Raw genomic sequence first — 13601 nt, 5'->3', positions numbered from 1 at the left:
GGGGTAAATCAGTGAAACTACTACGACTCTGTGGTTGTTTCTCGGCAACATTAACAGCATTGAACCGAGGTACAAAAGACTGAGAGTCTGCAGTGTTCAGATCAGGATTCAGAGAGTTCTTCACTTCTTCCGATACGGATTTGTCACCACCGGAAGCGACAATGAAGCCCCATGTTGGTGAGGGTGCAAAAGTTGAAGTGCTTGGTTTGATGTCCTGGTCGGAGAAATTGAGTATTTCTTCGTCAGCATTAGCTGAAAATAGAAACCGGAAAATGAGATCATCTTCAGAGAGTTTAAAATAGCAAAATGACATATACAGGATGTTTCAAAAAACATGTGCCTTCTCTCGTGGGGAGACTCCTCATGTAAAAATAAGATTTATTTTTCATATCAACATAGGTCCGATTCTGCTATGTTTTGTAGCTACAGGGTGTTAAAGTATTAATAATCTTTCGATTTATTATAATTTCCTTCTAAGTACTTTAGTGATTCGAATTAAATTTTAAGTGTAAAAATTACTATAAGTGCTACATATTTTAATGCTAAAAGTGTCGATAAATTCATCAAGGACGTGTATATGGGTTATCACTGAAATATTTTTCAAAAAAAAACATGTGTTTTACCTAATTTATTATTAAATATTATTTCTATTAGTTGTTATTACTATTAATCCAACCTACAGAAATTTCAAATAAAAAAATAAATTTATTATTAAATTTATTTTTAAACCTAATCTATTATTAAATATTATTTCTATTAGTTGTTATTACTATTAATCCAACCTACAGAAATTTCAAATAAAAAAATAAATGCTATTTAAGATAATTTCAAAAAAACTAATTTTAAAAAGTTTTAACATCCTGTAACTCTAAAACTATTCATTTCCATACCCATGTTCATAGAAATTTTTTTTCATATTTTTTGATAAGGAATCAATGAGCACTTATTTAAAACTTTCGCAAGTTAATGATATTAAAATATTTTAAAGGTTGTTATTACACTTGGACCAAGGCAAATTAATAAAATTCCGTTTATCTCATCAAGCAGGCCAAAATCGACAAAATATCAAGAGACAACTTTGAATCGGCATTAAACAGCTTACACTATTTCGCTAACAAGAGAAAAAAAGTCAGTGGCGTACATCCTTTTTTTAGGATTTGTTTCTGAAGAATATTCCAGGGATAATCCATATGCACGTCCCTGGTGAATATGTCGACACTTTTTTAGCTTTAAAATATGTCGCATTTATAGTAACTTTCGCCCTTGGTACCCCCAAGTACTTGGAAGAAAATTAAAATAAATCGAAAAAATATTAAGGCTTTAACACCCTGTAGGTACGAAACAAAGCAGAATCGAACCTATGTTGATATGAAAAATAAGTCTTATTTTTACGTGAGGAATGTCCCCACGAGAGATGGCACATGTTTTTTGAAACACCCTGTATAAGAGAGTGGGGTGTTCAAGGTAAATTGTGATAGATATTTCTTTAGTAAAAACTGCAATCTCTTAAAATTACACACAAAATGACATTGAAAACTTACATATAGTATCTGGTATATCTGTACCTTCTAATGGGGGTGGTTCTGTAGGCCTAAAGCTTTCCAAAGTTTTTCTGAAATTCTCTGGATTGTTCAAATAACTGGACAATGCCAAAGAGAAATTACGTGCCAATTGACGTAACTCTGGCAAAGCGGTGGTTGACAGTAAGTCATTTTCATTGACTAGAAAAAAAAAAGAATATTAAAAAATACCTATATTATAGTGATGGAAAAAAACAGTTAATTTCAATAATCGAGTACTCGAGTTACAAGCGATTGCAATAACCATCATTCTACAGCAACAATTTTCTGTGATTTTTCTAAGGCGTTCGATTGTGTAAATCATAAGATCCTAATTAATAAACTGCAGCACTATGGGTTCAGGGGATCATCTCTCGAATGGTTTAAGTCGTATTTGAGCAACAGAAGTCAACTTGTGAGGGTGGATACCACGTTGTCTTCTAGCAAGCCAATAGAATGTGGAGTACCACAAGGCTCAGTACTAGTCCCTATTTTGTTTCTTCTTGCTAACATAAACATCAGTGGCAAAATATGTCTTTTTGTGGACGACACTAGCTTCACTTGGAGCAACAAGGACATCACGGCACTTCATAGGATTATATCAAATGACTTAATCACTATTAAATCTTGGTGCGATTCGAACCTCCTGAGTCTCAACATTTCTAAAACTAAAGCTTTGTCGTATAAAAACTCGTTGCAGCCTTTTGTAGTTAACAACGCCACCATTGACGTCGTAAAATCTGTAAAATTCTTAGGGCTTGTTGTGGACAATTCTCTAAGATGGGACATACATATCGAAGCTTTGTCGAAAAAATTGAGCTCTGCCTGTTTTGCATTAAGGTCTCTTTCTAAGGAGCTTAACTTGTCAGTGGCTAGAACTGTTTATTATGCACTTTTTGAGTCGCACCTCAGATATGCCCTTCCTTTCTGGGGTGCGTGTTGTGTGACTCAATTTGACTGCATTTTCAAGCTCCAGAAGAGTGCTGTTCGATATTCACTGGGACTAAACAGCAGAACTCATTGCCAGGACTTTTTAAAGAATTAAAAATATTGACTCTTCCTTTCTTATTTATATTTGAATCCGTTTGCCTAATACGTAAACATGTATCAGCTTCTCAAGAAAGGCCATCTCACACTTATCCACTCAGGAACGCGGAGCAAGATCTTTATCTACCTACCCCACGCTCAGAGTTAGTTAAAAGTTCAATATTATACAACTCGAAAAAAATGCACAATCACCTGCCATTTGAAATCAAATCCATAACATCATTTTTTTTCATTTCGCAGAGCTTTGAACTCTTATTTACTAGTCAAGGCTTTCTACGCCGTAAATGAATTATATTTTGAAAGTCAAATTTGATCTTGTAAACACTGGTCTAATGTTTGCTATTGCTATATTTACTAATGACATCGAAATGAATTTATTTAGAGGTCATTGATATTTTACTATAAACTAGCTAAATATTTTTGAATATTATTTTTATTTTTGTTCTTTGACATTGTAAACATTTATAAATGTTTATTTTAACAATAAGACTGACAATATTATTTGTATAATGTTTTGTATTATATTTTGTTTGTTTGTTTGTGTACCTTGTTTTTTACTTTGTTTGTTAGTTTACCTTTGTCTACAAATTGAAAAAATTTTTGACAATAAAGGCATTTATTTATTTATAACCGAGCGATCGCTCGAGCGAAATGTCGCTCGTATTTGAAAATACAGTTTTTCGTCCGTCGCTTGTTGTAAGTACTTGTTAACGCCAAGCGCCACGCAGTAAGTTGCGTGCGCAGGGCACATATTCTTTCGATATGAATGGCAAGTAGCAAGCGTCGAGCGATTCGCTTGATCGCTTGATCGCTTGATTTAGTTTATTTCAAAGCATTGTCGATGTAGGTCGTAAAATTTTGTCCTCAGATACGCAACGAATAAATATACAGGGTGATTTTAACCTATACGCATAAAGTTGGGCAATTATTGCTGATGACAAATAATGACTCATAATGAAAAAAATGTTAGTAAAATATTTTTATTTACGGAGATAACAAACTATTTGAAATAAAAACAAAAAACGTATATTCCCTTAAATTGAATGTGCATTAGTGATAAAGTTGATAAATTTTTGTGAAAAAAAAACTCAAATTATTTCAGAATCTAAAAATATTTTACTAGCTTTTTTTTCATTATTAGTCGTTATTTGTCATCAGCAATAATTTCCCAAGTTTATGCGTATAGGTTAAAAATCACCCTGTATATACGGCGTCGTATAAATTTGCTACCTGCAATGTATGTAGAAAATTCGCTCGGCTTTTTATCGAGTATGTCACATTAAAATTGGATTTCAATGTATTTCATTCTAGGATCGCTTGCGTTCTTCGTTCGTAACTCGATCGTCACTTGCATCGCTCGTTCATAATCGAGCGATGTCGGTTATTTCAATAATCGAGTACTCGAGCGAATTTTCGCTCGAGTTATCCCATTACTACTATATTATAGGAAAATAAAACGAATATTACCATTAGTAGGCTCAGTTACTTGTGCAGTATTTGTTTGACTATTCTCATTTCCAATTCTTGAATCTGTTAGGATTGTAGTAGAAGCACTTGATGTTGTTGGAGATGTAGTTGTAGAAGTAGATTCAGAATTAAATAAGTTGTTGTACCTAAGGCAAAGAATAGATACTATTAAACTAAATTAACTAAATCTCTCCACTTACCCATGAACTGTCATAGCTGTCAACAATCCTGTCAGTCTCTCCTTGGCATCCCCTTCCAATTCAGCTTCGTTTTCACCAACTTCATTAGCAAAGTACTGTGCGAGAGAATGAAGAGTTTGCGGTCCAACGCTTGGGGGAATCACCAAGCCACTTCTGGATGGTACTTCGTTGTTTTGGGCAGTGTTGTAAGAAGCAATTTCCTGAAGGACTCCAATCATGTTGTCTAAGTTATCGTAGACGTTTCTTGAAGTTGGTGGTGATCCAGTTGTGATGTATGGAGTAGGGTCTGTGGGTCCTTGTTGGGTACCAAAAGGTCTTGGACTTGAGATTTCATACGATGGAAATACAGGTTTTGTTTTCTGGTTTTGGTTTAGATTAACTGTAAAAAAATATATATTGTAAACAGAGTTTCACCACAGGTTTCACGAATATACAAAAAGCGTATACGAGGATGTGATTGTTGTTTTTAAATAAAGATTATTAAATAATCTTTATTTAAAAACAACAATCACATCCTCATTTACCTATATTTTTGTAATAAATTTTATTATTTTTCATATAAAATTTCTTACAAAAATTTTTGTTTATACCGGAGAATTAAAATTATCTGCATTAGTTTGTGCAGTTGCACAAATGTTGCACAAACACGCACATCAAACGAAGAATATAGTGTTATATGACATATTTAGTTAACTCTGAATAAAATTCTTAAGTACTTGATTATTTTACCACTTGTAACAAAACTATTAGGTAGGTACTTATTAGCAAAAAGTTGATCAACTAAAGTTTGTTTTTGTCGATGGTAAGCTAAATAATGTACCAATTTTTAAAGTCTTTTTTTAAGATTCTAACTATAATTCAAAACAATCAATTGTTCTAAACCAAATTGTTCTAAAACAGAGAGTTTATCCAGATTTATACACTTTGTATAAAACCAGTTTTAAAATAAAGAAGCAATAATCCAAAATAGACACAGAAAATTGTAACAAACTTTCGAAAATATTATAATTTGTAGATAGAAACTCAAAAAACTGATAAAAGAAAGTTTTAAAATGCCTTCTATGACGTCCCCCATTTTCTGTCTTTATTGTATTCAATGTGGTATACAGGGTGGTCCAAACTGTAGATAAAAATAAGTAAAATAGTTCATATAAATGTATGTCCTAAAATGCTTTGTTTCGGAGATACAGGGTGTAGAAGTTTTATTTTTATTTCAATTTTCTCCAAATAATTTCTGAAATAACGTCAATATTTGGATGAAAATTAGTGTCGGGGAGTTTTTTGATTTGACTTTGATGTCAATATGACTCCTATTTGTAGGGGGCGCCACCAACATGTGTTTTAACTGTTGGCACTTGCCACGAGCAACCGTTCAAAAAATAAACATGTTGATTAGACAGTTCCACAGTTTCTGTGGAACTTTTAGTACAAAATCATTACACATTTATGATTTCGATCTAATAACTATTTAGTCAACATGTTTAATGTTGTGTCAATGATGACAGCACCAGGTATTGATAATTTCGTTTCCAAATATCTCGAGAACCATTACTCGTGACGATTTTTACCAAAAACGTCGTAAATAAATAATTTTATATATTATAAATATTTTAAGATATACTTTTTTGCTCAGTAGTTTTATACAGGTACGGACGAAAAGTTATTACTCTTCAAACCAGTTAAAATATGTAGGTGGCGTCCTTTGCAAGTAGGAGTCCTATTGACATCAATATCAAATTTCTCATGTCAAAAAACTCCCAGACACCAATTTTCATCAAATATAGACGTTACTTCAGAAATTATTAGGAAAAAATCTCGAAATAAAAGTGAAACTTCTACACCCTGTATCTCCGAAACTAAGCAATTTAGGACATACATTGATACGAACTTTTTTACTTTTTTTATCTGCAGAATATGCTGCCTAAGTTTCCGGAATACAGTTCGGACAACCCTGTATAATAATTAATCATTTAGTAGGTACTTACTTTTATTTATATCTTGGATAAAATCATTACTCTTCTGAAACGCCTTTGCCCTCTGAATAGGAGAATTAAAACCACTATTATAATCCCTAGTAATAAAGAACCCATTCTGTTGAGTACTACTAGCTGGAGTAGTACTACTACCATCTCCTCTAACCCTCACTTGAGTATTAAATCTCACATACTCATCACCACTAGTTTTAATCGGCTGTCTCTCACCAAAAACATTCTTTGACAACTGCACTGATACCTTATCCTGTCCTTTCTCAAACCTTATAGGTATTCCTTGATTGGTACTAGGATAAAAAGAATTACTTGGTGTTACAGTGGGTACTGTAGGACTATAAGGCGTGTTGGTGGAAACGAAAGTACCATATACCGTAGCTTGATTTGATGGTGCTTCAGTTGAGTTAGATTGGTACAGAAGCGGTACCGTTTTCTTGATAAAAGGTGGTTCATACACGGGTTCACGTAGTCCAGTGTTAAAAGATCCTTGTTCAGGTACTGGTAAATCCAAAGGTTTATAAGTTGTCGTGTGATAATTAAGAGGTACATTCGTTGAAAGGGTGCTATCGGTGTTTCCGAGATTAAAGGGTTCTGTTGGAATAGGATTTGTTAATGCTGTAGTAGTGTAAATGGGAGGAAGGGTTTTATCAGTACTGCCAAGATTAAACAAGTCCTTGTTGTCGTTTTTGGGTAAATAAGTGTATTTTGACTGAGTTGTAGGTTGGTTTGGTAGTAAAGTTGTCCCAATTCTACTACCGACGAAAGGTTTACCGCTGTTAATCGGCTGGGTAGTGACTAGATGTGGCGTAATAGAGGATATTGCAGAAACCTTAGGTGCTTCAAGAAAACTAAGGTCTTTTACATCAGAGTATGTACTTCGATGATTGGATATACCAGAAGATGTTTTATAGGTACCATCTCTGATGCTGTTAAACGAATTTTTAACGAAAGATGAAGATTCTTCAGGGACTTGTGTCTCAAGTTCCTGACTGTTGTTTGATTCAGTTTCAAAATTTTTTCTTTGTGCGGTTTCGTCATTTATTATTTTTACAGGTATTTGATTTTGGAAAGAATTATATGAAGCTTGATTCACACTTCTGGGTGTAGATACTACTGATCGATGTGTTGAAGGAGGAACTTCGTAATTTGGAGCCTTAGAAGAACCATAATTTTGTTGATATTGGGGTTTGTAGGTAGATGAAGATGCTGTATGATAGGTAGAGACAATATTTGGGTTTGACGACTCTGTGGAAGTAGGAGAAAGATAGTTGTTATTGGAAGTTTCAACATTTCTTGAATATGAAGAATCAGCAGGACTTCTGGTAGAAGAATAATGATTTACGTTATTTGGTACACCAGAATTTACATTTGAATTGAAATTATTTTTTCCGAAGTTTGTATTTTGTTGTGTTTTAGGCTTATTATTATTTGATCCATTTTCTGATGTATCTTCACTTGTACTAAAATAATTATGGTTATAAATCTTAGTTCTTTGGGTGCTAAAAGAATTTCTTTCTTCCGTAACTCTTTCTTCTTTGTTTTTCGTTGTGTACTTAGTACTTCCTCTGAAAGATGTACCAGAATTATCAATTTTTTCACCAAAACTAAAATCATTTTTTGAATTAACATCTATTTTCTTAATCTGTCTATTCTGTTCCGTGTCATAATTGTTGTTAGTTCCAAAATTCCCAGTTTCTTGTTCAATATCTTTTGGTTTGTTTGGATTTAGAAGTTCTGTCAGATTGGTAAATTTGATTTAAGTTTCTTTTGGGCATTTGCTAGGTGCCTGTTATTTGATTCTGCTTGTTCAATGTGTTGTTCTATGTCGTTATTGTTAGGTATTCTGTTGGTATTCTTCGTTTGACTTGGTCGGTTGTATCTGCTTCTGGTTGAGACACGTTCTTCAGTTCTCATAACAGCTCCATGGTTAAATTCAACTGAAAATAAAATTAGAATTAAAATTAAATTCCTAATAAATTAGGAATTTAAAATCCTAAATTTATCCATCATTGTCTTACACGCTGAAATGTTGACCACTGATTTAGAATGACTAGACCTGTACATAATTTCTGGAAAATATGATATTTTGTATTTTTTATAACTTACCATTTAAAGAATCATTTTTTCTTGAAGCTTTCCTTCTAGCAATGTCATTCTGAAGCTTTTCAGCACTTTCCTCATAGAGATTAGGTGAGTTGGTACAATTTACTTTGTTCCACCATTCACATATAAGCTCTTTTTGTTGGAATATGGTACCATTGGGACATAAGAACGAGATTTTTCTTCCATCTTCGCATATGTGAAATACCTTGAAGATTTTTTTTTATTTTTGGAAATTATTTTAAAAGTCATGTTATATTATACCTGACATTCAGTCTCTAGATCAGCATAATATCCAGATTTGATGCCTCTACAGCTAAAAGATGTCCTAGGAATGTAGGAATAAGCAGGATAGTCCCTTTTTGGTTTACCTTCAATACCTTGGAGGTATTGAAAGTAGTCATTGTTGGCATTTTGTATTTTTCTGCTTTGTTCTAGGTTGTCGTCGGCTTTCAAACCGTAGACTAGCTAAAATATCATGTAAATATCGTTAATACATTTTCTGTGTCATTATTCACAGCACAAAATATTTATTTCACCACTTGGAATTAGAGGAAACTAAATTTTGGATTGTTATCAATAGATACAATGTATTATATTATTAATAGCCATTCAAAATATTGGATATCGTATATAAAATTATCGATACATTAGAAAATCGATAGTATAATACATCTCTAATTGGTAATATTTTTTAATTTGCAAAATGACACTTAACGTATTGTTTAAGAGACAGAATTAAATATAAATATTCTTACCATTGGTCTAAAACAATAAGCTGCATAAAAGAGAATGGCCAGGCCTGAAAAAAAAAACAGATTTCTTTAATAATTAAGACTTAATTACATCACTTAAAACTAGCTGAAAATATTTAAAATTGTTCCTTATATAATTTCCTACGTTAGCAATATGTCTTCAAGCACCTGTGTAAAGAAATTAAATCATAAAATTTTATTTATATTGTAAAAATATGTTAAATATGTAAAGTAGGTTGTTTCAATTAATTGGATATAATTTAGTATTTAATTGATATGCGTTTTATAAACGTTTGATGAAATTATATTAAATATTTAATTATGTTCATTGGTTATAAGCCCTGGCAAATAAAGAAGTCATATACAGAGTGTTTCCAAAACAGGATTCCTTAGAATGTTGCTTTTTTTCACAAGGTCTACATAAACCAGTAATTCAATTATTTTATACAAAAAGATGCAGGACAAGTATGCTACTAGAACACCAAGGTTTAAAATACAAAAAATAGAAAATTATATAGAATTCATTAAATGCATTTTTTAAAAAGCTGCTGTTTTCTATTTCCTTTAGAATTGCTCAATTTTTTCGTTATTTTTAAATTAAACTCACGAGGGCCGGGTGCGTCTCAAAACGGGCTCACCCCCTATAACTTTTTATATTTTCAGTTAAAAAACGAGATTTGGTATGTTAGTATATGACATAAATTAGATTGATTGACTTACCCAATTATTTTCGGTCACTTTCTGTTTCACCGGAAAGGACTACAATTTTTGATTTTTAAATGACACCTCCATTTGTTTTACTTCATTTGATAGAAATGGCATCTGAATAGAATGACCTCGAGAATGACATAGCATGTATTCCATGTTCTAATAACGTTTAATGTTTCCAATTAAAAATAGCATTTTAAAAATTTAATTTAGAGTACATGTCCATAAATGTAACGGTATCTTTTTACTTTATTCAATAGAAATAACACTCTGAATAGAATGACTATCGTATGTCAATCTCTTTGACATTTTTGCATATGGTTTATTTGAAATTATAACATGCGGTTTATAACGAAAGTTTGACTCAAATGCCAAGTGTGTGGTATCAATTATTCGTAAAAAATGCTTTTTCCAAATATGCTAATGAGCCACCCCTCGTCCATTTGAAAAATTAAGATATGATTAAAAAATGAAATTTGAGCATCTTTTAACCGACAAGGATAAGACACTAAAAAACATTAGAAGATCAGATCTATTTTTCCACGCTTGATTAAAAATTATGTTTTAACATAGCCATGGCACTCTAGATCGAAATTTAAAATACGGTTTTTTATTAAGCGAAAATGTCAAAAGTTGATATTATATGATATGTCATTTTATTCAGAATGTTATATTCATTTTCTATCGAATAAAATAGAAAAATACCGAGGGTGGCATTTAAAAAATCAAAAAAAAAAGTTGTAGTCATTTCCGGTGAGACAGGAAGTGACCAAAAACAATTGAATACGATAATGAACTTAATTTATGTCATCTATTAACATACCAAATCTTGTTTTTCTTATCTGAAAAATAAAAAGTTATAGTAATGAGCCACTTTTTGAGACGCACCCGGTATATCTATAAATCAAAAACCAATAAATGCCCCTATATCTAAACCTTCTAGTTTCTTCAGTAGATCCATTTAATAGTTATTTTTATAAGACGATAAAATGCTTAAGACGATAAATAGTTATTTTTTATACAAGACGATAAATGGTATTTTATCGTCGACCGACAAGATTATCTTACGAGCGATGAAATCGCAAGAGAATTACTCTGGAGGCGATAATGCAATTTTATCGTCGTGTATAAACAATATTTTTTTCCATACCGAGTTACGTTTAAAAAATATTCAGAAATTATTATTTCAAGAAATTTATTATGAGTAGAAAAAATATTGTGCTGGGTTGGCGTTGGTTTCTATGTAATTTGACAAATAAATAAAGCTGTTCCTTTAGTTGTCGTTTTGAGTCAATATTTTTTAATTCTCTTTTTTGTCGATTGCTGATTAAATTGGAGTCAGAAATGGCTCAAAACGAAATAAGTAAATTACCAACAGATATTCAGGCTGAGGCGACAAACGCCATCCAAACTACTTCCATTTAAATCCCGAATAACTTATGAAAATGACTACAAAAATTTTCTGAATCAATTAAAAACCTGCGAGAAGAAAATTTTTAACCTATCCTCTCTGTTAAAGTATCATTTAATCTTACCCTGAGGTTAAAGTACTATTTTATCTACTATTTTTGATAGATATAAGGCAGCAATTTTAACAGGTCCTATGGAAAAAAGATAATAAATCTATTATTATGATTCCATTGCAAGAATTTCGTTACCGTGATAGTTTCAGAAATTTGGTCTATCCAATCCAAAACATAGAATATAGAAAAGTCTCGCAGCACAATTCTTCTTAAAGTTTTAATAAGCTGAACATGATTTTACGAATTCAAGATCATGTTTTTGTCAATTTTTTTTCATAAACATCTAACCGACCGTCACTCTTATATCACCCTGTATACAGTGATGTTAAAATTCACTACCACCCAACGAACGGTAATTTATTGATATATAAAAAGCCTATATTTTATTATTTCTTCTGCCGATTTTCCAAAATGAAATCATTTTGAAATCTTTAATTTTCCTTTGGAAATCATAATTAAGAAATTGCTGGACTCTCTAGATATAAACAGTAGGTAGATAATCATCCACTGTTAATAATATATTACAATAGATACGAGGTTACAGTAACAAATGCTTATTAAAAGATATCATGCATAATTGAATCCTGGTAAAACACAGTGGAAATCATCGAGGAACGAAGGAAACATTATTCGGAAGATGAAAGAAAAACGGATAAAGCAAATAAAGATACGCCCATTAGTCTGTTCTATCATTGACCGATTTTTAACGGTGATTATCACTTAATCGCCGAGTCATTTAACCAGCCTTGACTCTGTTTTATTTGATGATTTTCGCGAAAAACTATTCGTTTGCTTCTTCTTCTTCGTTGTTTGTTTGTGTCATAACCTTTACAAAGTGAAAGAAAAACCTTTAAAAAAGGATTAAGGAAGGAGTACGATATCCATGTATTATTCTTGTATTCGAGACGGAATTGATATCAAGAACTTCTTATTTTTTGACAGTCCTGTTTGACGTTTTTAATTGACACATTTGAATTCTGATTTGACATACATATTGCGATTTTGTTCAAATTGGTATGTAACGTCTATTTCTTGCCGCTAAGGCATCACGACGCATGACGTGTTATCAGGTTTATTATAGTAGTCCGAACTGTATTCCGACAGTATATTTCTGCAGATGTACAGTAGCAAGCCTGTATAAATGTATGTCTTTAAATGTTTAGTTTCGGAGTTACAGGGTGTAGTTTCATTTTTATTTCGATTTTTCCAAATTATTTTCTGAAGTAACGTTAATATTTAGATTAAAAATTGGTGTCTGGGAGCTTTTTGACATGAGAAATTTGATTTTGATGTCAATATGACTCCTATTTGTAGGGGGCGCCACCTACATATGTTTTCATTGATTTTAAGAGTAATAACTTTGTCTGTACCTATATAATAGAACTGGGGGAAAAATATACAATTCAGTGATTTTACTAAAATATCTCTTGGTGAAAATCGCCAAGCAACCGTTTTCAAGATATTTAGAATGGAAATAGCCAATACATGTCATTATTGACAAAAAAATAAACAATGTCGAGTACAGATAGTTATCTGAATGAAAATGATAAATTTGGGAACTTTTTATTTTTTTTAAATTAATCAATTTTGAAAAATGATGATAAAAAAGATTCTGTTGAATTTTGGCACAAAAACATTTGAAATGTATGATTTCAGTCTATATAATAACTATTTAGTCAACACGTTTAATTTATGTCAGTCAATGACGACAGGTATTGATAATTTTAATCTAAATATCTCGAGAACCATTACTCGGGTGTCGAATTTTACCAAGAGATTTTTTACGCTAAAAACGTCGTAAATGTATATAACACTTTACTCAGTAGTTTTATACAGGTACGGGACAAAAAAGTTATTACTCTTCAAAACCAGTTGACCTGTAAGTGGCGCCTCCTACAAATAGGGAATCATATTGACATCAAAATCAAATTTCTCATGTCAAAAACTCAGACACCTATTTTCATGCAAATATTGACGTTACTTTAGAAATTATTTGGAAAAAATGAAAAATGAAAATAAAATTTGTACACCCTCTATCTCCGAAAGCATTTTAGACATACATTTATACGAACTTTTTACTTATTTTTATCTGCAGAATATGCTGACGAAGATACCGGAATACAAGTTCGGACCAACCTGTATATTATAACCTGGTAACACTATCTTGTAGAACAAAAAAGGAGGAATGACAATGTGACATTTATTTTGCTAGATTTATTTATAGCACATGTAACTGAACGAAGTACAAATTGAG

The 13601-nt window shown here is 31.8% G+C and overlaps 1 protein-coding gene across 1 annotated transcript; it reads right to left on the bottom strand.

The window, feature by feature from the left end:
• Positions 1 to 6: 6 nt before the first annotated feature.
• Positions 7 to 9159, bottom strand: LOC115884400 (probable serine/threonine-protein kinase nek3; the record flags this gene model as incomplete). Its single annotated transcript, XM_030902958.1, has 9 exons — positions 9120 to 9159; positions 8626 to 8829; positions 8368 to 8569; positions 8037 to 8198; positions 6259 to 7995; positions 4274 to 4652; positions 4074 to 4219; positions 1542 to 1721; positions 7 to 252 (listed from the first exon to the last, which is right to left on the bottom strand). Coding segments are annotated over exons 1-9 (3259 nt in total), but the record flags the coding sequence as incomplete, so codon positions are not given.
• Between the last annotated feature and the right edge of the window lie 4442 nt (positions 9160 to 13601).

The sequence above is a fragment of the Sitophilus oryzae genome, unplaced genomic scaffold (genome assembly GCF_002938485.1).
Source record: "Sitophilus oryzae breed Bouriz unplaced genomic scaffold, Soryzae_2.0 scaffold_238_pilon_pilon, whole genome shotgun sequence".
Taxonomy (NCBI): Eukaryota; Metazoa; Arthropoda; class Insecta; order Coleoptera; family Curculionidae; genus Sitophilus; species Sitophilus oryzae.
Note: the sequence above shows the minus strand (reverse complement) of the source record. Positions and strands in the feature narration are given on the sequence as shown.